Below are 25,503 nucleotides of genomic sequence, written 5' to 3'. Positions count from 1 at the left end.
CGTCTGCTTCGAACAAAAGACTTAACCGCTGGAAATTATTATGCATGCAGGCGGGGTGTTCGCGCTGTGTGAGCGTAAGTGTGAGCCCCCTTAGCCTCTTCTTAACTGCAAATGCAAATGGATTTCCAATCGAGTAGAACACCATAAAGTTCGTTCTACATATCCTCTCAGTTGCTATAAATATGAGCCCACATCAGACCAGATTTTCGATTCAGTCTCTCAGCACTTAGTCACCTTTAATGAGAAACCATTCCCAATAAGAAGCTCTCTGGGGTCATGGTCACCCACGATTATGCATGTAGGCGAAGTGCCAGGACCCCCTTTAGCCTCATTGTCCAATGCCTCCATGGATCTTTGACGATCCATCATGAGACGAAGAGGGTCATCATGGCTTGTCGCTGGCGACTCATCTACATCGTATAGGACTTGCAGCTCAACCCTAACTGGTCCAGGGCTTGGATGCCTCTTTGGGAGATGTACTGATGGAGGGAAAATCAAATGTTTGCTTTTCGTGCCGTCCACCCTATTCTGAGTGCAAAGATTCTGGAGGCAGAAGCAGAGTTAGCTGTCTGGGTGTGACGGGGATGAGACGTACACTTCCAACAACGTAGAAGACTACTAGGGAAATGCTATACCAACAGCACACAAAGCATCATAAAATCCTACTAGTCAAATATATATTCTTTTTCTTCAATGTTTGCTTTGATATTTCTTATCCCCCAGTGGATTTGGCTCTCCCAGAAACAGTAGGGGATTGGTAGCCTTGCCACATCCAGCCATTGATCGTCTATGATTGGTCACGGTAGAGCGACTCCGTTCTTGGAGTTCCACACTGAGGTGCATCAACGCAAGGCTGGCCTGTGAGGAAAGAATAAGACAAATGCCCGCTCAGTACCAGATGATTTTTAGGGAATGATAGGAGACGCTGTAGGTAGATATGATGCAGGCAGAATCATTCAAGATACGTCTACTTATAATTAAACCATTTTTCTCAATGCTGATATCATTTTAGTGATGAGTTAAGCCATATAAACCCAAGTCTTCAATTCTCTTTCTTTCTTTCTTTCCCCTCAAGTCCGGGTGTCTTCCAGGACCCAAGTTCGTTCGACCCTGCCCCTCCAACAAACAAACACTCTAACAACGACATCACACTCAGACCAAATCTTGGACTCGATACGATCCACCACTTCATGGCCCGACACAACAAAACGCAACGCGCCTAAATACAATCAAATCGATAGCGACGCTGCGTATTGACACTCTTTGACATATTTTTCTTGGTACCCTTGAATTCGTCATTACCCAACATCGACTGCGGGGAGCTTCGAGTCACCGAGCTCGGCCTTTTGAGGTGCGATCAATCCATCCTGCCCAGCTTGCGCCAGGCTGCAATAATCACCAACAGGACTGACCAAATTCTCCCCTCTTATTACACGCATCGAAAGTAATAGGATACCACTAACACACTCGTTACACTAGGCACCAGGCACCACAACATGGTCCGCACTAGGGCGGCTGAACGACAAAGCGTCCCTGCTTCCTCCCGTCGCAACCTGTCGCAATCTATCACCACGCATGCTACCCGACCAACAACACGTCCCAGGCGGTCGCAGAAGGCTTCCATAAGCTATAACGAGTCTTCTTCCGAAAATGGAGACTCCGACCCATCCCTAGCTGAGAGCGAACAGGATGGAGAGGCCCGATTCGAGACGCGAGCTCGCCGAACCAACAAGGCCAGGTCAGCAAAGAGTGCACACGTGCAAACTGGTAGAAGATCAAGCCCGCGGGACCAAACGAGGAAACGACCAAAGCCGACACAGAAGAAAGGAACCTTGAAGAAGCGTCGAGTGTCTGCTGACGCCGAACTCGAGCCAATACCCCAAGGCGTCATTCCAGACTGGACAGACCCGCAGATACCTTATGCCGCCTGGACCGACATCTTCTACTATGCAGCTAGTCATGATGACATCGACGTCAATTGGTTGATAAACACTGCCACAACTTGCAAGGCATTCTCAGAAGCCGCCCTGACAGCCATTTATCGCTCCCCACCTCTGGTCACTGCTGGAAAGGCCAAACGGTTCGCGTCTCTGCTGGATCGCCCACCTTCTGAGACCCGTTTCAATTACCGTGCCAAAATCGAGACTCTTTACGTAGATGTTCATGTGCTGCCTCAAACCTTGTTACCCAGAATACTCCATTTGCTTCCACGCCTGAAAGAAGTCTTTCTCTTCACGCAATCTGATCAGCCGCCTTACAGACAACTGGATCAAACAGTGAGATGGCAATATACCGAAGAGATATTCGCCGCCCTCAGGCCAGCCGGAGACAAAGAGTCGCACACCATCTTGAAAAGCTGGGAATGGAGCGGAAGCCTGCTCGGAGGGCCTGTGGCCACCATGAAGGATTTTGCCCGTATTCATCAAGAGCCTTCATTCGCGCATCTCACCAAACTAAGTTTCACCAATCTTCAAGTCCCATCGCTCTATAAGCTGGGGCCGAAAGGCGGCAATGAGGAGCAAGAACTGGCACTGTACAATGAAGACGGGGTTGTCATTGATTCGCTCGCTGAGGCGATTTCGCAGTTGAAATCGCTTCAACACCTAATGTTCGAGTCTTCAACTGTCATGAACGATCGGCTTCTTCCACTATTACCAAAGGACCTCACTCATCTCTCACTGATCAACTGTTGGGAGGTCAAGTCTGATGAGTTTATGCCATTCCTACACACGCATGGCCGACATTTGCGCAGCCTGAACTTGTCACACAACCAATCTCTAGACATGGTCTTCCTGACCACTTTGGAAGCTGCATGTCCTAATTTAGAGGAATTATACATGAACCTCTCATATTTCCGCCATCATGACTCCCGGTCTTATACTAACAATGACGCCGACCCTTTGTACGACCAAGTGCTATTGCCACATCAAAGGCCAGAGTGGCCGTCAAGCCTCCGGATCATTGATTTTGAGCATATACGATATTGGAGTGTTGAGACTGCCGAAATGTTTCTCGAGTCCCTCATAGATAGTGCTGGTTCTCTGCCAAATCTTCGACATCTTGCGGTCAAAACGATGCTCAACATACCCTGGAAGGCCCGCGCTAATATGCGGCACCAATGGAGGCGGAAGCTGGATAAAGTCTTCCTCCGCCCATACGAACCTCCACAAAGAAAGTACTCTCTTCGGCAGACACAAGAAGTAGAGGTAGAGGCATCTACTCAGATTTCGGAGAAAAAGAAGCAAAAGTCGAAAAGGCTTTCTGATGGTCCCTCTCGGCGAAGCAGTCGTCTAGCGGCACATGTTTCGGACTCTGATTCAAGAAACAGCGTCAAAGGTCTCCGTAATTCGCTTAGTCGACCAACTTACGCCGAGCCCGACACAGATGAGAATGAATTCGATTCCGCTGCAGAAGACGAAGAAGCCGAGCCCGGTGCTGCAGTCAGTCAGACTGGGGATGAGGCCGAGGGTGAAAAGAAGCCTGTACAGCCTACGATTCAAGGACGCTGTACTACTGTATCCATTGTATTTGATAACCAAAAGCCCACTGAACTGCAGTACGGCATGGAAGACTTTGTGGATGATGATCGTGCTGAGTCGGATGACGAGTGGGACGGCGATCATGAAGAGGATGATGATGCAGTCTTTGTCTGGCGTTAGCTGAGAAAAGACTTCCTGTATGATAGCTGATCACTTGGGATCAAGGAATTTGACCAATTCCAGACCTAGAACGTAACATCTGCTGGCTCTTTGGAGTTCATATCATATAGAATTAGGATACAGCATCGACGGTCTCGAAGTGGTACAACTTAGTTTTTATACTCAGTGACAAACGTCCCATCAGACCATGTCTTTTGACCATACCTATCAGCTATTACTACGAAGGTAATACATACTCCAACAATTTGGCCAGCATAATTCACCATACGTTCGTCAAGTGCATGGCCCGCGTTCCTTGTCGTGTCATGCTGGCTCTCAGGTTGTCAAGATTTAGGTACGTACGTGTCTTTGCAACAACAATCCTTGCAAATCATGATCAGAACCTGGCTTGGACCACATTAGATATGCACCTCAGCCCGGCGCCAACTGTAGGGAAGTTCGTTCCTCTAATTACTTATGCGATTCTGTTGAAATGTGGCTGTGTACCTTTTTCCTCAATCCTGCTGGATAAGAAAACTGAGTCTAAGAACTGGAGGCTTGTTCAGATGCCTGAATAGCAGCCTGGCCTTTAAACTTGTATCATTGTTTGTTCAATCAGAGTCTAACGAAGCCACGGCTCAGTTTTTACGTCGCTATCACCGCGTGGACTGTTGGTAAAATTCAAACTTGTCGTTTCTCCCTCGTGGACTTGTTGGCAACTTTCTTTCGTACTATCGGGACTGTGTGGGGTGGTGTTTGGCTTACTGTACGGAAGACTCATGAATGATTGGTATACGACATCATGAGAAATTGTATGGCAATTAGAACCTACCATTCAGTTAATGTTCGAGTTATTCAAAATATTGCCATTCCCATGTGATTGAAATACGGGTGCATCATTGGTAGGAATGTGTCTCGTCAGTGAGCATGACAAATGAATAAACGAACACGGCTATCATGGGACCTAACAGAGAGGCATCTTACAAGGCTGATTAAAAGCGCTGGTACTGTTCACTTTCCAAAGGGAATAGTTAAGCTGAATTCACATACAACGGGCCCATCATAATTATTATCTCTTCATAGAACTGTTGTACAAGCAGGACGTCTCACCCCAGTGTCAACATCAAAGCTCCAAAGTCTTGAGATTTCTCATGACCATCAGCAAATAGAAGCAACGCTGACAATACCCTAGTCCTGCATATTCGAAAATCATACAAGCATAAACGACGATCCTTTAGCACCAAGTTCCTAACGTCTTGTGACACATCTTCTTAGAATGCAGCACCACCCATGCCTTCACCAGCCAGGTTCTTCATGCTCTTCTCGCTCAGGTCACTCCGCATCTCCCACGCTCGCGAGTCACGTTCGAGTCGATTCCACGTGTACAAGCTTTTTCGTAGCCGCTCTTGCTTCGCATGCAGTTCATCTCTCAACTTTTCCTCCTCGTCCTTCAACTTCCGATAATGTGGCTCAAGTTCTCGAGTTACGCCAAGAGCGATAGGCGTCATAGAAGGATCTAACTTGCCGCCAGGGATGATGGGGGGCAGCGTCGCAAGCATGGATTGCGCTAAAGTCTGCCGTGCGCCACCAGCGTGTTGAGCCGATGGTCCAGTCGGAGGATTGAACGGTCGAGATTGCGTCGTTGTTGAGGCTAATGATGCATTTGACGGAGTCGCACGTGGACCAGTGGGAATAGCTGAAGGTCCACTAGGAGTTGAAGGAGTCGGTGAAGGTCCAGAAATGTGTCTTGCTGGTGCTTGATTCCAACCACCTCTGCCTCCTCGGGGGGCAAACCCACCTCTAGCTGGAGGCACATAACCTCTCGGGCCAGCTGGGGGAACTGTTGGGCTCGTGGTGCCTGAACGTAGAGGAGGAGCCGTAGGTGTCTGAGTCCGAGCGGGAGGAGGCAGGGCTGGTGAAGATACTGGCGCTGCGGGATTTCTGTTTGCTGCAGGGCCGGTTGGAGGTGCTCTCAATGCTGCAGGGCCTCGTGGCGGTGATCGAGTGGGGGCTGATGTGTTTGTATCGTAAAGTCCAGGTCTTGGTGCCTCCCTTGGTGGTGCCACACCAGACATAGCATGATGATGAGGAGACTCTTCTCGAGACTGAAGTGGTGAACGAGCTCTTACAGAACTCGGTCGCGGTGATGATCTTCCAGAAGCTGACTGAGAAGTGATCGCTGATGAGATTCCAGATTCTCTCGGGGGACTGACACGCCTGTATGACTGCCATCGGTCATTTCCGCGTCGACTCATGGAACGTGAACGTGGCCTATATGAGCCACCGCGAGGACCTGTCACAGGAGACCTCACAGGAGGAGTTCTGTCGCGACGAATCACACCAAATGGAGACCTAGATCGCCGCCTTTTGTCAGTTAGTCCCACGCTATCAACATGGGGCAAGTAAATTCACCTTTCGTCACGCCGCTCGAAGTCACGTCCCCTATCGCGCACTCTGTCACGGTCCCATTCTCGATCTCTGACCCTCTCACGATCGCGTCCCCAATCTCTGCCAGGGGCAGGAGACCGGGGCCTTTCATATCTGTCCGCGCCACGTGGAGGAGAAACTCTCCGGGACAAACTACGTCGGGGAGACGGCCGCCGCATAGACCTACTACGCTCCCGTCGGCGCGGACTCTCTCGTTCTCTTGATCGCTCTCGCCGGTATCGGTCTCCTCCACTTCTCGACCTACGACGCGGTGGATATCTGCCCGGCACATAGCTATCGGATCCAGAAGGAATTGGACTTCGGGGACGTGGACTTCTAGGTCGCGGGCTCCTTGCTCGCTCTCTAACCGGACTTCTAACCGGACTTCTAACCCGCCTAGGTGACCGGTCTCGAGGAGTGGGCCTCCATGACTCTCCAGCGCCGTATCTAACGACTTCCCCATCATCAAACCTTTTTTCATGTTAGTGTTTGCGCTTTGGAGTTTAAGAGGCTCTGAGAGTATGGGATAGAGAACGCTATAAAAACAAAGAAAGAAAGAAAGGAAACAAAAACAAGACGCATACGAATAAGCAGAGAATAATTCCAGTCCTATGACCTGCTGCATCGTTACGGTCCTTGCCAATTTCTGGCAGAGGTCAGGCCAAATATCGTGCCATGGTCAAGTTCAATAGGAAGGCAGGTGTGTAACTACCACAAACCACGGCTGAGTGTTGACATGACGGTCTAGAATCCCGTTATAAACCGGCCAGCGTCGCTTGACACGCTCCTAAGCATCATTCCCCATGGTTGCAGCAATGGTATCCATCCTTGCTCTGATAAGCCTGTGGAGTGGGAGGTAATGCTGGCAAAATGGGTGGAAACCCAGCATCATCTCCTAGGATATGGGTCGGAATTGGGTCGACCCAAAAGCACGACTCGTTCCCATGAACATGCCCATATTGATCCAGCGTGGAAATCCGAACGGCAGAGGGACCGAAGTAATATACTGAATGAGAGCATAGCTGGACCAACATCACTATCCCTTGTGGTTCATGGCCGGGTTCATGACGATGGCTTGGCCGCCCGCAGGTGGTTAACCAAATAGAGCGAACGTTCCAGTGTCGTCGGACATTCCTCTGCACAAGCCAGTCAGGCGCCTGCTCGAACTCGGAGGCATCTTCGATAATTTTGTGAAAGTCGCTGCCGCTTTCCCCCGTCACGATATCACCAGCCATCAAACGATCGTTCAGTTGATGGATATTCTCTCGAGTTTGGGTCCGGGGCCACAACACGAGACGTGTGTCGACCAAGGCGCATTGCTCGAAGTGGTAGGTCTTCGTGTAACGTATTTCGAGGGTGTCCGAGGTTGGTGCTAGAGATGCCGAGATGATATCGCAAAACGATGGGAGACGTAACGATGATGATGAAGAATAACGAAAGATGCAATACGAAGAAGCAAACGATTTAAAACTCACCTTCGACCTCGGTCGCGATCCATTCTTGCCTTACACAGGATAAATGTGATGCACGGCAAGTGCTTCTTTCGATGCGTTGTGATTTGGCTTTATGAAAGCGCAAGCATGCGTGCGAGTCGCAAGTTGGGTCAATGGAGCTTCCAAAAGTCGAGGACCAAAGCAGGGAGGTCGGAGATTGAACATCCCGACTTCCGTGACTAATCCGGTAGCAGATAAACACGGTATCAATATACACGTGCGCACACTGTACATACTGTATTGTTTCAAGACAATGAACATCTCATGCTTGTGCGGCAGTTATCATGACTTCTATGGGTGATAAATGCGATATCGGTACAAAAGCGCTGCCTAGAGGTATATAATAACAGGAATAAGGAAAACAGACTCTCTCTCCAGTTGCGCTACTCACCAAGACCTGCTAGAGCAAGAACATCCCCCCTATACAAGGGAGTACCCAGCTTCTCCTAACTTGCAACTAACATCATTTCCGAGACCGCTTTTATGACTTTTCATCTTCAGTCATATCAGCATCTGCTACTTCTTCGACCCTCTCAAGAATCCACTCCCGCGCCTCCTTGGCGTGGTGCGCCATCATCTTGTTCAGACCAAACATTGGACTGCGGACGACTGTTCCGAAGCGTCGCTTGTTGACTTTTCGGGTCAGATCAGGATCAGCCCAGCATGCATGATCTCCAGCAATGTAGACTCGTGAGTTCTCTTTATACCACGACGATAGATCTGAATCAAACTCTGACTTGACTGGCCTGAGCGTTCCATTGGCAAAGTTTACCACCCCAGAGATTCTTGACTTGCAATCTATTCCGTTTTAGAGGATACTTGAGATAAGAAGCTTCATGGTAACGAGTCGACTTACCTCGGTTTATGAGAAGAACTTTGACTCCAAGATATGCATTGCCAACGCCCATGACGAAAATGTGATCGGCATCGTAAAGCTGCAAGTAATTGTCCCACAAGTAACACACCAATGTCTGGATCTGTTCCGTGAGAGCCTTCTCTTTAAAGCCAGATACATAAGAGTCGGAGTCCTGTACCAACGGTCAGAGATAAACCCTTACTAACGAATGTAATCACAGACCTCGTCGTGGGTGACATAGGCTGGGATATTAACGTCCATGACACCGAACTTTTGATCAATTGCCCAGTCAATGTAGTCTGTTACACCATCGACCTATTCTTATTAGTTCTTGCATCGCATATTATGACTGATATCTACTCACCACCCAGGCATTGTGCGGGTCGACAGATCTGTCTATAACATCTGGCTGAGCGAGAAGCTCGGGGCTAAAAGGTGATGTCAGTAGTCAAGACCCTGATGCAAACCCCCTCCCCATACAATTGACTTACGGATCGTGAATGATAATGAGAACCTTTTTTTCCTTGTGAAGGCCTGGCGTCACTAGGACCTGATTCTCGTACGACTTGTATAGATGCTCGCGCTGAATGTAAAGAGGTATCATGTTGTGCTTTGTTTGCAGAACCTGTCTCTGGGCGTTTCTGATCACATCATGTAGACGGCTGGATATCATTGGCTGGACGTCGGTAGGAATGCGAACGACACCTGCCCTCATGCACTCCCAATATGGGGCCTGATGAGATTGAACCTTGGCAAGTATGCGTGCGGCCTCCTTATTGATCTTAGGAATTTCCATCTTTGGTGGTGGTTCACCCATGAGTGTCTTCGCAACGGCCACTGCAGACACCGAGATAGCCTTAAGATTGTACCCTCCTTCTAGACACACTGCAACCTTGCCGTCAGCCAAGGACATCAACATGTGTGTCATGTGAGCGTAGCAGCTGGGAGAAACGAAGCAGCCCCCGAGCTCATCGCCATCAGCAGCATCAAATCCCGCAGAGATAACCACGAGGTCTGGATTGAACTCTTTGGCGATGGGCATCACAATCTTCTGGAATGCCGCCATGTATTCCCCGTCACCCATGCCTTGGTCGTGCCAACCGATATTGATGTTTTTACCCAGGCCAGCATCCATTCCGCATTTGTCGATTCCACCATCCGGTGTCATATCATTGGGAGGTTTACCGGGGTAGAAGAGGCCATTTTGGTAGACATGGAGAGAGATATACAAGACGTTTGGGTCTTGATAGAAAATGTTTTGGACACCATTACCGTGGTGAACATCCCAGTCCAGGATGAGAACTTTTCGGCAAATGCCTGGATAGTCCTGTTGGCAGACCTTGACTGCTACTGGGACATTGTTGAAGAAACAAAAACCCATTGGCGCATCAAACTCTGCGTGATGACCTGGTGGCCTAATCACGGCAAATGCGTTCTTGACTTGACCAGTCACGACGTTCTTGCAAGTTTCGATGGCCCCCCCTGCTGAAAGTAGGGCGGCCTGATAAGACATACTGCCAACATAGAGAGATTCCCGCCCTTGATCATATCGCCTAGTCAGTTCTCGAAGCTCGGCCGAACTTATCTTGTCGAGGTTTTCTACCCAACTAAAGTGATCAGGATGATGGGCGAGGCAAATCTCCTCTCGGGTGGCAGCACGAGCAGGTATGCGCCACATATAACGTGTAGGACACTCCCGCATAATTCTTGGCAACTCTGCCTCGGGACCTGTATAGACGAGGCCAACCTTTTTAAACGCCTTGAAAATCTCGTGAATGCGACGGGGATCTTCAGGGTGATGTGCGTTCGGTGAAAAGTCCGCATTCATATGCAACTTCATCCGGTCATCATAACAACACCCTGTTGGTAACAAACCTCTGCGACGCATCTGGTCGAAGGTTATATCTTGAGGTGGGGGGTCTTCATCCTCCTCGCATGGGTCCTCGGATGCCGTATCATCGTCGTCGATGCTGGTGTTGCTAGTACGATTGAACCCATTAGGCACTTCTGCATCCTTCATTGGATGATCAACAGCATCTGTGGTACTTGTCTCCATGGCAGGCAATCCCCAATATCCTCACTGAAGGTCTAACGACCCCAGGAGTTGCGAATATGCTCGAGAGAGCCAAAGCCTGTGGATTGCTGAAGTAAATAGCTACCAGCAGAAGGATCTATGCGCAAGTCAGAAAGTTTATGGCTGAGTTTACAAGAAATCAAGTTGACTATTATAGTCTGGGAAAACAAAGGAGGTACTCGAGAACAAAGGTAAGTTGCGTATTAGCGAAGTGAATTACATGAGCCAAAACGATACACGGCTGGCTATTGTTTTCACAAGAGCATCCTGTCTAAGTGTACGGAACCGAGTGCATCAAAACACATAAAAGGATGTGAAAGATGATGATGCCAACACGAACAAAACACTTCACTTACCCCTGCTAAGTATGGCGCGATCGCAATAGCGAGGAGAGGTTGTGAAGACGTGACAGCATACGCTAGTGTATTACGAGAGGGTTGAAGAGAACTGAGATATGAGTAAATCCAATGCTGAGTGGTGGGTTGAGATGCGCGATCAGGTTTAATCGCGGTGGTTGATATTAGCTCTGAGATTAGATGTATGAGAGTGGAAGGAGAAGTGAGGCTCAGCTGTGGAGGTTTATTTTGGCGCGCGGGCTCCCCTATGGTTTCAGGCGCTACTGGCCACTGAGTGACCCGCGGCCGACAGTGGGGGCTCCTGCTTGGCCGCAAACAGTTGATAATTTCTTTATTGAATAGAAAGGGCGTTGTTCCTCAGGTATTTGCTGATCATGAATCATTGGGTTGGACTACGATCTTGATCAAATATCTCTCCTAACTAGTTATACACATTATCACCAGCTACTACAAAGAGTAATCTACTGACAGTGATTCACGGTCGACTGGTTAATGCATTGGTGAGAACCAGGTGCATCTGGGCGATTCAAGAGACGCTATGGATAGTTACTCAAGCAGGGAATCTAGGGTTTATCTAAATGAGAAACCTTGAACCAAGTTTCGATCACATCAGACGATCCATGTGCAGTGCCCCTACAAATACTACAACAATCCAGATACTCTATCATTAACTAACAAACGACAGCATATCTATTGACAACACTGAGGCCTAAGCAAACGAAACCGTATACCTGCCCTCGATCCATGTCTGTCGCTGGACATCCTCCAGATAAGATCCGTCATCCCCACGAGGCGAGTAGTGAGATGAAGGCCGAAGCATCCGAGCTCCTCCTGGCAATGTCCCATCCAGACTGGCATCACTTCCAAACTTGACACGTTCAGCGTCGCGCTCATCATCCCAGTCAATCACACCTCCTAGGCCATCCAGAGGCAAAGTAGGCATATTCAACGACCACTGTCGCTCATCCAGGACACACTGCGTTGACACCGAGATAGATTCTTGGTCGAAAGTGAGATTTGGCTGAAGGGACCGAGCTTCCGTGATAAGACGTTTTCGAGGATAGCTATAGATGTTCTCAAATAAATGCATAAGATCTTTGGGGCCGAGTTTGCAGTAGGTCTTTACAATACGGCCCCAACGGCTCTGATCCCGCCAGCCTCTTGCCAGGGATTCAGGTCGGTCGGCAACATCAAAGAGATACGAATCGCAGTCCTCCTAATGGCATGTCAGTAATAAGCCATAAAGTCTTAGTGCAAACTCACATATTCGCCTTGACTAGGGTCAAGCCGCGGACACAGATAGTGGAGGACGACATCCTTCATGGTTTCGACCAGGTCCATCAGCTCTACCAGCTCGCCTGTAGAGTATAATCGAAGTTGACTTAGTCTAACGTCATCCACGCCAGGCTCTGGAAGACCAACACGAGGTCGGGGGAAGTCTCCGTGAAAGTAGAAGCCATAGAGCCACCATCGATACATGGCTCTGCGGAACCTCTCGGCCTCGTGTTCGCGAAGCAGTCGACAGTTTTCGGGCTCATGGAACCATCTCATCTGAGGGAATCTAGCTTGCCATCTCAGCACAAGGGAACAGTAGCCAAGAAGCGGCTTCAGATCGTTCTCGGTCAAAACAACGGTTTTCAGAGGTTGAGCGTGGGGTATGATAGGTTTGCCTGGCTTGTTCAGAGTGATGAAGCCGTCCACAACGTCCGCTGATGCAGCAGGTTGATGCTCTGAACGCGGAGCTAGCACCGTTCCAGTGTCTCCAAGGAATCGTTTGAACACGACTCTGCGCGGAGCATACAGTCCACCGCGGGAATCAAGATCCTCAACTGAAGCCGTATAAACCTGAAGGAGCTCATCAAACGGACTGAACTCTCTGACAAGGACAGGAAGTAAGATCGAGGCCTTCCTCTTGTTAAAGAGTTCATGGAAAGCCCTGTGGGTGGCGCAAAGGTTGAAAACACCGTCCAGGTCTAGTTGTTGATAGATGTCCAAAAGGATCTCATTAGGAAGCCCAGTCAGGTGATGGCTTTTTGGCATTTTTGGTGCCATGTTTATAGACGTCACAATGGTCGCACGTCTGATTTGAAGGGTTTGGGGATAGATGGGAAAGATATTTGGTTAAATTGTAAAGAGTTGGGTTTTGGGATGGAAAAATATCTGAAGGTAAAGACGACAACGACGGTCCTCGTCTGTACACCACGTACGTGATTATACAGTCTCGCTACAGAACCAAGATCGTCAATCTGACGGGTGCTATGAGAAAGTTAGACATAAAATAATGCCTGGAAAGTGGAAGAAAAGAACGGGCCTGGTAGACTTTGCATTTTGTTTATTTGTAATTGTGTTGTGACACACGTTGTAGAGGAGCTGAGGTTCAAAAACACCAAGTCGCTGTATCCTCAGATTGTACTCGTCTTCACTGGGAGAGAGCTGATATGAGAAAAGTGTTGTTATAAGAGCAGTCTGGCTCTCGTCGCTTCAAGGTATCTCGCTGTTGAGTCACCTAAAGCGTCAATGATACGGGCCTTATTGTTCAGCCACCCCGGCGCTGGGGCTTGAGACAGAAGTAGAGATGCACACAGGCATCGGTATTTGAGTAAATGTGATTCTCATGGCTGTATTCAAGTGCAATGCTCGTCTGCAATATGCACTGATTGAAAATACAGTGAGGATGAGGATGAAGAAGGAAAGGGGGAGGACTGATATAGGCTATGACAAAGTCGCGACTTGGGTCGCGTACTGATAACAATCTACCGAATTTCATCCGAACGGGCGAAGTGATGATGCGATGTCGTCAGGAACTGACAACCTCAGGTAGTGAGTGACCAGGGAAACACAATCAGGGAGGACAAAATAAGACGAACAGCAACGTTAGCGGTCGGTCACTAAAGTATAATATTCTTTCTTTGGGCAAATAAAAACGCAGTATGACCTAAAACTCCAACACCCCGTCCCGGTGTTCAGACCCAATGGATCAAGCCAGTAAGTACTTGGTTATATCGACAGGTAAGGTATGGTATCAAAAAGTCTAGGCGAACAGCATCTTGGTATCTAGCTCGTCCTTGGCCGGTCGCTGACCGCCAACAGATCGCAATCCGAGGTCGCCCTTCCTGACCCGTCTCTCCACCTCTTTCTCTGCGCGGGCGTTGTGTCGCGAGGCCTTGGTCCTTCGAATATCGGCTCGGACCTGGTTTGGTGACACAAATTCCTTGTTCTCATAGATAATAGGTCCACCGAAAGAGCCTTCCTGGATCACAATCGGTGTCAGGACGAATCGGGGGCCGATCTCGACCAGGTTGATATCAGTATCAGGCTTGCCGGATCGAGACTTGGTTGTCTCTTCCTCGTCCTCACCCTCCTTGGCTGTCGCCTCGACCTCATTGATTTGATAGTTGCGAATCCAGATCTTGCCATCGACAAAGCTAAATCCCATAACGTGGTCGATAAAAGGCTTGGATTTTCTGGCGCCCTGGGGAACACCGAAGGTGTGGAGGAAGAGCTCCTTGATCACTCGGAGGTGAGGCTGCTTGTCGAAAGCGCCGTCGAAGGAGAGGACGGGCCGCGATCCCTTGAGACAGTTGCCGGTGAAGTGAAGTTCCTCCATTGTGTGCACTGTTCGTTGTTAGCCTGGGTAAAATCATCGTTCGGTGTCAAGTCTTACAGTTCTGGAGGTGGAACTTGATGGTAGGTCCGTTAGGGACTTTGCTGAGCCAAACATAGAGATCCTTTCCCTTTCTGGCCTCGAAGAAGAGCACGTTGTTGCAGTTGTAAAGCTCGGCCAACTCGTTCAGTTCGTACAGCTTTGTCTTGGAGTCAAATTTGGCATCTTTTCGGCTGTGGGGGAGCATTGCCGCAATGTCGTTTAGAAGATGGCGATGTCTTTAGAATAATAGCAATGTCAGTGGAATGCGCTCTGCATCCGAGAGTCGTGGGGTTTCCTACCGGTAAGTGACGCCTCTGGAAGAGAGGATCAGAACCCTCTGCTTGTTCTTCTTGACGCCATTGCTGGGCGCCTCGGCCTTTGTAGTGCTTGATTTAGAGATAGACTTATAGACAGCAGCCATTTTGAATGAATCTCGACGTTGCGATTAAGATCGGTTATCGAAAAAGCTGTGTTGACTTGGTGATGATTTTACTGGACCAGGCTTTGCGACGCGGCGGACAATTTTCCAAAAAAATTTGGTCGGCTGAGACTTGATAAGACTTGAAAGGTCGCGATAAGAGAGTGGGGGTGCTGGACGTATTTAGGTGGGGCCGCGACACCGCTCTAGCAGTCGAGACAAGCCGTGCCAGGGGGGGGGCCTCTAAAGTTAAGGGGACATGCAGTAGCACATGTTTTTTGGAGCAGAGCCACTCAGAAAGCTTTGATCTAAACCGTAGGAATGCATTGCGTGAGATGAGGGTACGTAGAGTAGATCGGGTATTATTGAATCGTGCCTAGATAGATAGCCCGTCTTTTAGTTCATCAGAGCCAGAAAAATATCAAGTCATAGTTAGGAACTGCATGTGATGAGAAATGCCCCGCTGTCTAAAGACCCTGAGAACGAGCTGTGCACTAGCTAATCAATTCGATACCTATTCACCCACCAGGCCAGTACCTGTTCACGTCCTGTCGGATCTGATCAGCATGACGTGGAGGCGTACACAGATTGTGGCGTTTAACTCGAATGCGGTACAAGCGAGGTGGTGCAGGAGGTACAGCTCATTAGAGGGCGAACATTATAAAGAATTCATTCAGCTACGTTAAGATGACCATGTCGCAGCGATCGTTGGACGCATCAACCCCAAGACAACCATCATGACAAAAAATAAGAACAAAGGAAAGCCGAAGTAACCGCGCCTTCTGATATCAAAAAAGACGTATCACGATTCCTCGCCTCCTCCACTCTCCTTTAGCGAGGAGCATTTCCGGGGACAAACGAGACGCCAGGTATCCCAAACCCCCCGAGCCCTATATCCGTCTGCAAACGGCTCTGCGAGAAATTTAACAGCACTTTCCGCCCTTGGCAGCATCGTCGTCGGCAGGCTTGCTGAGAGAGATATTGGTGCCTGCGCCTATGGTGGCCTGGGCGCTGTCACCGCTGTCGAGGGCCTTGCTTGAAACAATGCGATAGATTTCTGGCCATAGTGTCAGTTCAAGCTACAGATGTTGAGGAATTGGACAGATAACGAACCGGTCAGAATGTTCTGGAATGCAAGCTCGACATTGCTGGCATCAAGGGCAGACGTCTCAATAAAAGACAGGTGGTTCTCGCCTGCAAAAGTGTCAATAAGAGGGACCCTCCTGTATCAAGTTCACTGAGATTTTCGTACTAGCAAAAGATTTGGCCTCCTCAGTGGGAACAGCTCTCAGGTGTCGCAAATCGCTCTTGTTTCCAACCAACATAATGACAATGTTGGCGTCGGCATGGTCCCGCAACTCCTTGAGCCATCGTGTGACGTTCTCGTAGGTCTGATGCTTGCTGATGTCGTAAACGAGAAGAGCGCCGACAGCACCTCGGTAGTAGGCGGAAGTGATGGCGCGGTATCGCTCTTGACCAGCGGTATCCCAAATCTGGGCCTTGATTGTCTTCGAGTCGACCTGGATGGATCTGGTGGCGAACTCGACACCAATGGTCGACTTTGAGTCTAGGTTGAACTCATTGCGAGTGAATCGACTGAGAAGGTTGGATTTTCCGACTCCAGAGTCTCCGATCAGGACGACTGCAGGTTCACAATGTTAGTAAGGGGCGATCGCAAACGTCGGGCCAGGCGTGGCCTTTGAGAGATGGTAATGACGGCACCTTTGAAGAGGAACTGCAAAGGGGGCCCACTGGTCAGCAACTGGCGGGACATGAAAGGCTAAGGAGGGTAGGGAGGGGGAACAAGACGTACATCATACTCGTCGTTGGCCATGACTACGGTGGTGTTGCTTCAGGTATATTACTGAGAAAAGCCAAGTTGGTGAATCGAAGATGAGGATGAGGTTGAAGGCGAGTGCGCTGGCGCTGCGAGAAAGACAAGTCGACGTCGTTGAGGTGTGGGATGTGGAGAGGGAGAGAATGCGCGGCTCTGGCGATAGGCGGTTGTTTGTACCTCGACGTCCAGTCCCCGTGCCGAGGGGTAAAGACTGGGCTCGCTGGGCTAAATTCTAACTGGAGCTACCTATGCTTCTAGGTAGGGGGGGGAGAGCCTAGGATTCGGTGCCTCTTTGTTAGTGGAGGTAGTCACCTAGCGGTCGCACAGACACCCACTCTGCCACCGCGGCCAGGTAGCGAAAGTAGGGTACCTCTAGACTCTAACTAAGGTAGCGCTGTTCGCATCACTGCTAGGTTCCAGTATAAATACCAAGGGAATGCAACCTGTCCCCAAAAATGGCTGTTCTTGAGTCGATTGTTGGTCAGAGCTACCTAGTGTGTAATTTGCTAAGTCAATGGATGGAATAGGCAACGATAAAGGAAGTTTCAAGTCGTAGATGTAATTGCCAGCCACCGAATCCGGACACATTCTGATGTGACAGGCCAGGACTAGTAACCGCATGATGTACTAGATGGATGGCTGCATCATCTATATCTCTTCAGAGCACATATCCGTTTGGTTGGGTTTTATTAGGTTGCCTGGGATAGGACTAACTACATCAATGTCGCTCCCGTTGCAACCTACAAATTGATCACTGACCGCTTTCAGGTACGCAGCAACTATTTTTACCCTGAGGCTCCTAACAAACCTGGTCGCATATCACAATGTTGTAGTCTTAATGCACATTCTTGTAACCTGGTCGTTTCCCTCTTTCTTCTGCTGGCAAGCCCCTTATAGTCACAATCGCTTAGTTATCCACTAGAGCATGTCATCAGGTCACTTTGCAACCATGATGCTTTTACGGAGCCAAGGTACCTCGGTTTTTTTTCACCAGTCTTTCTTGACCTTAAAAGTCATGTGGTGATCGATGTAAGGAATAAGTCTATCTAGCTGTGTGCTGTACTGGATTATTATGTGTGTAGTTAAATACTACAAGCAACAATCTTGGCAATTTTTCGATAATTTAAAGCCAACACTTGTTCATGGACAATGACTATACTGAGAATTCAATCAGTAGGCCTTATGGACGTTTCGAATAAGATTTAATGCCGTCATTAGACGTTCAAAGTCACAAAACAGAGGGACGGTCTCGTTGAAGTTGGGGTCTAGGTTAGGCGTCCCGGACAAGCAAGAGCAGTGCACATGAAAAGGAGGGACCAACGGTTTAGAGCTGACACATCCATCATCGGAGTGTAAGATAGTTGCCCATTATCTGAGGTAGGTACCTTACCCATGCAAATATTTTAATACCCAAGGCGTAAATTAATGAGGTAGGTATTCATTCAGCTTTTGATGCCCGTACCTTGGGTAAGAGATAAACAGGCACCAATGAACCAAGCGCCACTCACGTGATCTCGCGACCTTCCGAGGAGCCCAGGCCAAGCCAGTCCCACACGCGCCCAGCCTGAGTGAAGCTCTAGCTGAATGTTAGGGAAAGGAGAAAAGAAGAGATCAAGACCAGCCTGTCATTTCCATAATCACTCCCTTACTTCACCACCATTCACCGAAATCAGATTTGCCTTCCAAATTTGGCAGTGCATTCATCAAGCTAAGGTGTCAATAAAAAACAAACTCACGAAATCTCCAACCAACTCTATTCACTAGAAAACAAACTCAATCGTGCCCCTCAGTGAGTTTGACTACCTTTTTCATTGCAAAACTATGGCTGACTTCAATTATTTCAAGACTGAGAAAGGCTGTTGGTGGTTGAACCTTATGATACACATGAAAAGCATACGCCAAAAGACGTCAACATGGATGACTCCGATAGTGAATCAATAGTCTCCACCATCGTCAGTGAACACGACTCTGATGAAGAATGGAACGTGAACGAAATATTGGCCGAATGGCCTATTAATGGCCTGCCACGATATCTCATCGAATGGGAGAATTTTGATTTGTGCGAGGCAACCTGGGAGCCCGCAGAAAACCTGAGTGATGCCCTCTTCGAAGGTTGGGAGAAAACAAAATCGCGGGAAGATTTTGACATGTTCAAGAACATTCGAGATTGGAAGAATGCCGTCAAGTCCAAATATGCTGCCAAGCTCGACCGCCACCAAGAAAGGAATCGGCGCAGAAGGCTGCGAGGCGAAGAGGAAACCTCGTTCACAGAGATGGAAGATCATCTGAAATGGGCCGATCGATTTCCAGATGGCGAAGAGCCCAGTGGTTCTGTCGTCTCTAGTCCGTCTGTAATCACAGACATTGATATGGATGATGAGACAGGACAGCTGTCACAACATTCTGTCGACAAACCGCAAATATCTTCCGCAAGTTTCAGTGAGAATAATTCGCCAAGAAGCAGCCGTCGGAACAGTGCAGCATCTGTCCATCAGCAACCACGACCGCCAATGAACTCAGCAGCGACTACAACGACAATCTCATCCGCATCCTCAACCAGTCAGAAACCACCGCTGCAGCGGCAACCGAGCAAAGTTCTTGCTGATAATAAGAGGCCGCCACAAAAGCCAGTGTCTTCAAGCAATCTTTTGTCATCAAAGTTCGGCGTTCGTGGACCGATAAAGCGCACCGATACTCACCTACGCAAGGGGCAACCGACGAAGGCCCGCAAGACCCGGCACGCGCAAGCCTTCACTGGAAACGTATTTTCCGGGGGCACAGTGAGAAAGCCGCGCACAACCCTCGCCGAGGCTGCTAAAGATTCCACCAAACAGTCGAAACTTTTGAAGCCACGATATGTGAGGATCATCCAGAAAGCAGGCCGCGACAGAGAAAGCGCTGCACCTGCAAGATTACCGACAGACCTCATCTCTCTAAACCCAGCAGAGCGATCTGCCGACAGTCTGAGTACCTTACCGTCACGTCCCGAAATTTTGAATGAAACACTCAAACCTATCCGACAAAATAGGAACTCTGCTGAAGTCACTCCCGAGGCCCCGAAGCCAAAGCCCAAGAAGTCAATTAGTTGGGGCACCGTTGAAGAGGCAACGATACCCGCCCGTGGAGAGCGAGAGCAAAGTCTCTTCATTCGCGAGGATTCTCTCATTCGAGCGACGACATCGATCAAGATAGAAGACGACCCTCGCGAAACCGAGACAAGCACCGACTCACAATCTGAGTCGACCTTCCAAACAAAGGCTTCAAACAACCAAGAATGTTGGGCTGGGAGTGCCCCCGTTATGAATGGTGATGCATATTCTTCTAATAAATCCATCACCACGGAGGTACAGTTTGGCCCAGGAAGTCGGGAAACATTTTCGGTTGTTTTTGAAAGAGGCGAAGATCAGAATGGTCAGCCTTGGTCAGGTATCTTTGAACAGCACCCCATATTGATTTTCACGCACTCTTGCATGACGCAGGATTTCTGGTCTCGAGAGACCGCCCTGGCTGCTGCTAAGCTGGGCACCGGCTCAGTGACAAGCAATGGTGATCCAGAAAGCTTGGCTATAGTTGCGAATTGGCTCTGTGTAAGGTCTGTGGGGGTTCTCCTATACCACCAAGAACTGTGCATCTTCGTATATGCATCGTCCCAAGAGTCTGCCTTGCTACATTATTACTTGTTTCGGCCTTCTCCTCACCTGACAACGCGCTCGCTTGCGCCAATTGTACTTCCAGAGGGCCTTGGTAGTGGCGATGTCCTGCCACAAATGATACCGACGGTTTTCAACCGGCTTTTGGGATTCCAGTATGAGCAATTACTGCCAGAAAAGGCCCTTATGGATTATAGTAACCATAACTTCTTCCTAGTATTTCCCACGAATGCTGTGGAAGAAGCTCACTTTCTGAGCGGATGGCTGCGAAGTTGCAACCCTCAGTGCAGGTTACTATCTAGCCTCACTTCTGGACACTGGGCTAGCTTCAGGAAGCTAGACCAGGGCGTGGTCATCGTGCATGAAGAAGCAATGTGGGCCACACGACTGTTTCCTTCAGTTTGGACTCTCCTTCACAATGTGCCAAACTTCAATTTCCGCCTCTTTTCCATATCTCTGCAACCTTCACCCTTTTATCCCTCTCTCGGCCAACCATGCCGGATCGGGGATGTCACTCTGCAAACTATCTGCGGGCAAAGGAAAGTTGTGCTAGTCACTCCCAGTTTTGTTATCTCACAGCCCCAGCAGGCCTGGGCGTTCTTCAAGTGGGCTTACAAATATTGGCAGCAACATCGCGATGATTTTCGGCTGGTCGTTTGTGCCGAGTTTGAGAAATGGCTTCTCGAGGTCGCTGTTGAGGTGAAAAAAGACTGGGAGACGTATTCAGAAAGGACCCGAGTACGCGAAGAGGACAAAGCGACAGCCGAGAAAGAAATTGATGCTCTTTATAAGTGCTGGAACCACGTTACACAGATAAGAGCACTTTCAGACGATGACCAGCTGGCTCTGGTGTTCGCCCCTGATACGATTGACGGCAACGATGAGCAGAGTCTTGTCAACTGGTTTGGGTGGTGGTCTATCCTGAATTTAGACCAGTATCGGCATTTCACCGCGCTCGGATCGAGCCCTAATGCTGGCATTCAGAGACTCACTCAACGGATCCAGATCCCCCAATATACTCCCTCAACTTTGGGTAACCCAGACGATATTTATGGCAAAGTTAACCCTACCGGCTCCTCCCTAGTCGCGCAGAATCAAACAGCTGCGGGGACAGCTTTTCGGGAAAGACTCCAAACAATCCCTCGCGATGACGCTGTATCGTTCAGGCAATTCCTAGGACAACTAGAAAACAGTATTCGGGAGAGGCAATGGGGCCCGCAGACAGTCTTCACCTGCCCCGTCTCTTACTGGAATGCAGATATGGCACGTGATCTTTCCGAGTCTCATGACGGGTTTGAAACATACGATAGATGTCTTGGCTATTTCAGTAGAAAGATCCATGGCGGCAGCTTTCTCAATACTGGTGTGGCCTTCTGCTACACGATTGAAGGATCCTGGAATTATGGCGACAATCGAGAGGCCACAAACAAGAACCGACGGCCGTGGATTGTTGCATACAGACCTATTGAGGTGTTCAGGAAGCCATGGCGTGGAATGGAGTTGATAATATGGGACCCTGTCATGAAAATGCCGGACAAGGATTCAGATATTTACGATGGGGAACTAATTGAAGCACAACGCGAAATGATACGGCTTGCAGGAGAGTCCCATAACGCATTGCCCCTGGTGAGAGTATGGATTAGGGGACTAGATGAGATTCCGCAGGGGCTTACTGACCCTGTCGACATCACTCTCCACCACCTTCGGCATCTTATGGAGAATCTGAAGGTATCTATTCCAGCCGGAACGCCAAAAATGGTATCTCGAGGATGGAGGGAAGTCAAACCAGGTAATGCGCCCATCAGATCACCGCTAGACTCTTCAGAGCCAATGGACATTGATGAGCCCACAGATACACATGATGTGGCAGACGAGGACCTGAAGATTGTCTTTCACGCTCCTCGTGGGAAGAATATGGACCGACCGACCAAGTGCAAAAACCGCCTCTTTATGCACTGCGCAAATAAAAGGAGTGAAGGATACCACGGAAGGATGATGGATTTCGTTTTCAGACCAACTCTGGACTGGTACGATGAGCAGGTAGAAGAAGGCCGTGGTTTCGAGCATATTAGGATTATGCCGTGGCCAGCCTTTTTCTCGAAACATTCAATTGAAGACCCTCAGCGATCTGATATGGGCTCAGAGAAGAAAGCCAAGGAGACAGATACCTAGGCCATGCCGCGTGGAGGAGTTCATTTATGCATGATACCATCAAGGATGTGTAGGGGTATATTGGCATGGTTATGTATGACGATGGGGTACTGTAAAGACTAAATGTACATTATGGAAGCTTTTCCGAGAGCGACACAAATGATATGAATTAACGGTTTTTAGAACCTGATTTCAGAAACAAATCATCGTGCTGAGGCAGGGAAGTTTCTCGTGCTTAGCAAGACTCCCTTCACACGCCGGATGTTATCCCGCACCTTGCGGATTTCATCATCTGGCTCGGGTTTGCGTGAGCGGCCATACAAATCATAGCCAGTACTGTGATCGGGATAGGCAGTGTACGTCATTGTGTCGAGGTCATCCCGTAGCACATCAACAGCAGTTTTGATCTTATCCATGCCTTCGCTCTGGGAACGGTATTCATCCTTCAGGCCAGAAAGTGTCTTGTTCAGACTGGCAAGTTGATTGGTGTTATGGTTGGCAGCTGACTCATTACTCTTGGAGTCTGTCATAGCTGTTACAGAGCTTATGGGGAATGTGGTTTGAGTGCCCATGTCCCTGTGGAACATCTCTGTAGGGTCTTCAGCATCGCTCTCTTCCTCGACTGCAGCGATGGGTTTCTTGGGTGGGACCTCGGAGACGGTCCTTTCAAGCTTTGCGACGAGGGCATCGAGTTTTCGCGAGGTCAGGCCGTGGAAATCTGTACGGGCTTCGGCTTGGCTGTCGACCATAGGCCGAATGACGTAGCGGCTTGTGCCGTAGACGAGGGTGGAAAGGCCAGTGACTGCGTAGAGGGCGTTGAAAAGGCGCTCCTTTGTAACGAGAGGAGGAGGACGGGGTGCCTTCGCGAGAAATTCAGGATAAGTGACGACTGGGGGTCGGTCGACGGGCGGATGGGAAGCTGGTGTTGGGGGGAGAGTTTCGGTGGGTGTTGGAGCATAAGAATTGGTTGTTTCTGGAGTTGCTGCCTTGAAATTGTCAGTATAGTACTTGGGGGCAAGATGAGAAGTAATAAAAACCTCTGTCTCTGTTGTGGACTCGTCTTGGCCAAGAAGCGCGTGTATTTCGGCTTCGCCAATGCCTTTGGACTTCAAGAACTCGACCTTCTTCTCATGAGGCGCGTGTCGCACAGCGTCATTCTCGAGAAAGCGTCTCGCAACCTCGAGTCTGTCTTGATCGTCCGTCACAATCTCCGGCTGTGATGTCTCTTCTGCTGTTGTTTCCACCGCTGGCGCATCAACTTCTGATGTTGAGCTGCTCGTGGATGGTGTCGGCGTCGGTTCGGTGTTTTGACTATCGGTCTCGTCGGATTGCGCCTTCTGCCAGCTTGGGATGGCGGGATTGGAATCCGAGTCGCTCATGTTGGATAGTATCACGCGACTGGTTATAATGCTGAGAGGTTGACGAAAGCGTTGAAATAGAGGATGGAAGGGAAATGTTTATGGTTTCCGAGGCGTAGGCAAGGTTCGGCGAGGTAGGCACATGCCTCGGTACTCCTACCGATAACGGTGGAGTCTACCTTAGTCTGGGGTTTCTTGTGGGGAGGAGACAGCATTTGATTGTGCATGTAAGCATGATATTGAAGAACGTACCTGCATCAAGTCAAATTCTTCAGTTAGAAAAGATATACTTGTAAATTCTACTCGCAAAGCTTTGCTCGCTATGAACTGTCCAAGAAGCCTATGTTGATACGCGTTGATTCCGGTGAACAAATCAGACCTATGGGATACGTTACCGTATCCCCTCCGTTTAATACTGGAGCCGTTATTGGAAATAGAACGGGATCGTACTAAACGGTAGCATGGCTCGAACGCGCATTCACCCGAGAACATCAATTCCAGACAATATCCTGAGTGAACGATCGCCTATACCCTCAAAGACCTCGTTGAACGCCTAGAGTCCTCAATAATTGGAAAGCTGATTCGGCACTACCTTTTTACGTTCTACTCAAGACACCGGAAACGCGCTATCAAGTTCTTGCGCCAAAAAGATTCAGCGCCATCATCTCCTATCAGCTAATCTCATCGCGGCAGGCAATTCTACCGCCAGGAGCAGGACACAAACAACGTGTAACGGCGCTCGTCTCACGAGCCTCGTACTGCATCGTCCGTCGGTCCCAACAAGTTGAGCAACTTGTGCTTGTGCCCTGGGAATAGCGATTGCGCTTGGCTCTCCAGTTCTTGGCTCAGTCAGACCCTGCTCGAGGTGAGGCGATTGGAAGCGGCTAAAACCCAATTACCAACTGCTGGCTGTTTAAAGAGCAAGCAAGCTAAAGTTAATCAGCGACAAGCTGGTGTGGTGTGACCAATACCAGGCATTCAAACTTTGTAACAAGTGAGTTGTGAAATTTCCTCTTGGTTGTTTGTCTCCCTTTGCTTGTTCGCAGCAAAACAACACCAATTCCGTCAACCCAGTCCCGTCCATCTTTGTAATCCTTTTCGTGGCTTTCGCCAATTCCCTCAATGCAACCGATGAGGATAAGCTTCTCTCCTAAGCTATCCTGTATTGGCCTTTGACATCGGCAGTTTGTCTGTCATAGGATTAGGATATTCCTGGACTGGCCTGGCCGATGATCCTCAGCCACGTGCAGGATCCCGCTTATAGGAATCCCTGATTCAGTGGTAACCACAGACGAGAGGTCTCACGTAGTTAGGTAGTCAGTCCCTGGTTGGTCGATTGATTGATTGATTGGCTTGACTGGTTGCAGGACAAATTGCATTAGTTGGCCGTTTATCTTCAGCCTCGCATCCTTCAACTTCAAGCTCAGGTCGTCTTTTCACCAATGAAGGGTCGTCACCGACACTACCTACACTACAAAAGTCCAGACTTCAGCCTATCCTGTCATATCTCGCCAACGGCAATCGCCACCAACATCCGAACTGTACTTTCCCTGTCCTGCCGTGGCCCTGCCTCTTCTTCCAGCCAATCCCTCATTAGGT

General features: G+C 49.2%; 9 protein-coding genes across 9 annotated transcripts; 2 read left to right on the top strand and 7 right to left on the bottom strand.

Annotated features, from left to right (window-relative positions):
- Positions 1-1,496: 1,496 nt before the first annotated feature.
- BKA55DRAFT_537445 (uncharacterized protein) lies at positions 1,497-3,659 on the top strand (the record flags this gene model as incomplete). The annotated part of the gene is made up of 1 exon (XM_046189916.1): positions 1,497-3,659. The coding sequence occupies one exon, from the start codon at positions 1,497-1,499 to the stop codon at positions 3,657-3,659; it is 2,163 nt and encodes a 720-aa protein (XP_046052467.1).
- Positions 3,660-4,909: 1,250 nt separating this feature from the next.
- BKA55DRAFT_688046 (uncharacterized protein) lies at positions 4,910-6,546 on the bottom strand (the record flags this gene model as incomplete). The annotated part of the gene is made up of 2 exons (XM_046199163.1): positions 4,910-6,002; positions 6,092-6,546. The coding sequence occupies 2 exons, from the start codon at positions 6,544-6,546 to the stop codon at positions 4,910-4,912; spliced, it is 1,548 nt and encodes a 515-aa protein (XP_046052466.1).
- Positions 6,547-8,039: 1,493 nt separating this feature from the next.
- Positions 8,040-10,470, bottom strand: BKA55DRAFT_688045 (uncharacterized protein; the record flags this gene model as incomplete). Its single annotated transcript, XM_046199162.1, has 5 exons — positions 8,040-8,356; positions 8,415-8,586; positions 8,637-8,729; positions 8,779-8,842; positions 8,906-10,470. 5 exons carry the CDS (start codon positions 10,468-10,470, stop codon positions 8,040-8,042), a joined length of 2,211 nt encoding a protein of 736 aa, XP_046052465.1.
- Positions 10,471-11,553: 1,083 nt separating this feature from the next.
- On the bottom strand, positions 11,554-12,896 carry BKA55DRAFT_505479 (uncharacterized protein; the record flags this gene model as incomplete). Its single annotated transcript, XM_046187194.1, has 2 exons — positions 11,554-12,060; positions 12,108-12,896. 2 exons carry the CDS (start codon positions 12,894-12,896, stop codon positions 11,554-11,556), a joined length of 1,296 nt encoding a protein of 431 aa, XP_046052464.1.
- A 979-nt stretch (positions 12,897-13,875) lies between these two features.
- Positions 13,876-14,911, bottom strand: BKA55DRAFT_506879 (Brix domain-containing protein; the record flags this gene model as incomplete). Its single annotated transcript, XM_046187304.1, has 3 exons — positions 13,876-14,459; positions 14,509-14,726; positions 14,790-14,911. 3 exons carry the CDS (start codon positions 14,909-14,911, stop codon positions 13,876-13,878), a joined length of 924 nt encoding a protein of 307 aa, XP_046052463.1.
- Positions 14,912-15,831: 920 nt separating this feature from the next.
- On the bottom strand, positions 15,832-16,742 carry BKA55DRAFT_592437 (ras-GTPase; the record flags this gene model as incomplete). The annotated part of the gene is made up of 4 exons (XM_046195393.1): positions 15,832-15,965; positions 16,022-16,102; positions 16,161-16,550; positions 16,718-16,742. The coding sequence occupies 4 exons, from the start codon at positions 16,740-16,742 to the stop codon at positions 15,832-15,834; spliced, it is 630 nt and encodes a 209-aa protein (XP_046052462.1).
- Positions 16,743-16,963: 221 nt separating this feature from the next.
- BKA55DRAFT_563207 (uncharacterized protein) lies at positions 16,964-17,453 on the bottom strand. Its single transcript, XM_046192369.1, has one exon. It carries the CDS (start codon positions 17,364-17,366, stop codon positions 17,118-17,120), a length of 249 nt encoding a protein of 82 aa, XP_046052461.1. The 5' UTR covers positions 17,367-17,453; the 3' UTR covers positions 16,964-17,117.
- Positions 17,454-18,658: 1,205 nt separating this feature from the next.
- Positions 18,659-22,567, top strand: BKA55DRAFT_688041 (uncharacterized protein; the record flags this gene model as incomplete). The annotated part of the gene is made up of 1 exon (XM_046199161.1): positions 18,659-22,567. The coding sequence occupies one exon, from the start codon at positions 18,659-18,661 to the stop codon at positions 22,565-22,567; it is 3,909 nt and encodes a 1,302-aa protein (XP_046052460.1).
- Positions 22,568-22,749: 182 nt separating this feature from the next.
- BKA55DRAFT_506487 (peroxisomal membrane anchor protein conserved region-domain-containing protein) lies at positions 22,750-23,925 on the bottom strand (the record flags this gene model as incomplete). Its single annotated transcript, XM_046187268.1, has 1 exon — positions 22,750-23,925. One exon carries the CDS (start codon positions 23,923-23,925, stop codon positions 22,750-22,752), a length of 1,176 nt encoding a protein of 391 aa, XP_046052459.1.
- Between the last annotated feature and the right edge of the window lie 1,578 nt (positions 23,926-25,503).

Source organism: Fusarium redolens (assembly GCF_020744475.1).
Source record: "Fusarium redolens strain MPI-CAGE-AT-0023 chromosome Unknown BKA55scaffold_5, whole genome shotgun sequence".
Lineage (NCBI taxonomy): Eukaryota > Fungi > Ascomycota > Sordariomycetes > Hypocreales > Nectriaceae > Fusarium > Fusarium redolens.
Note: the sequence above shows the minus strand (reverse complement) of the source record. Positions and strands in the feature narration are given on the sequence as shown.

What these genes read in the sequence shown, in the direction of transcription:
- BKA55DRAFT_563207 (XM_046192369.1), bottom strand. Translation starts at nt 17,366, where the DNA reads ATGCGGTTACTAGTCCTGGCCTGTCACATCAGAATGTGTCCGGATTCG.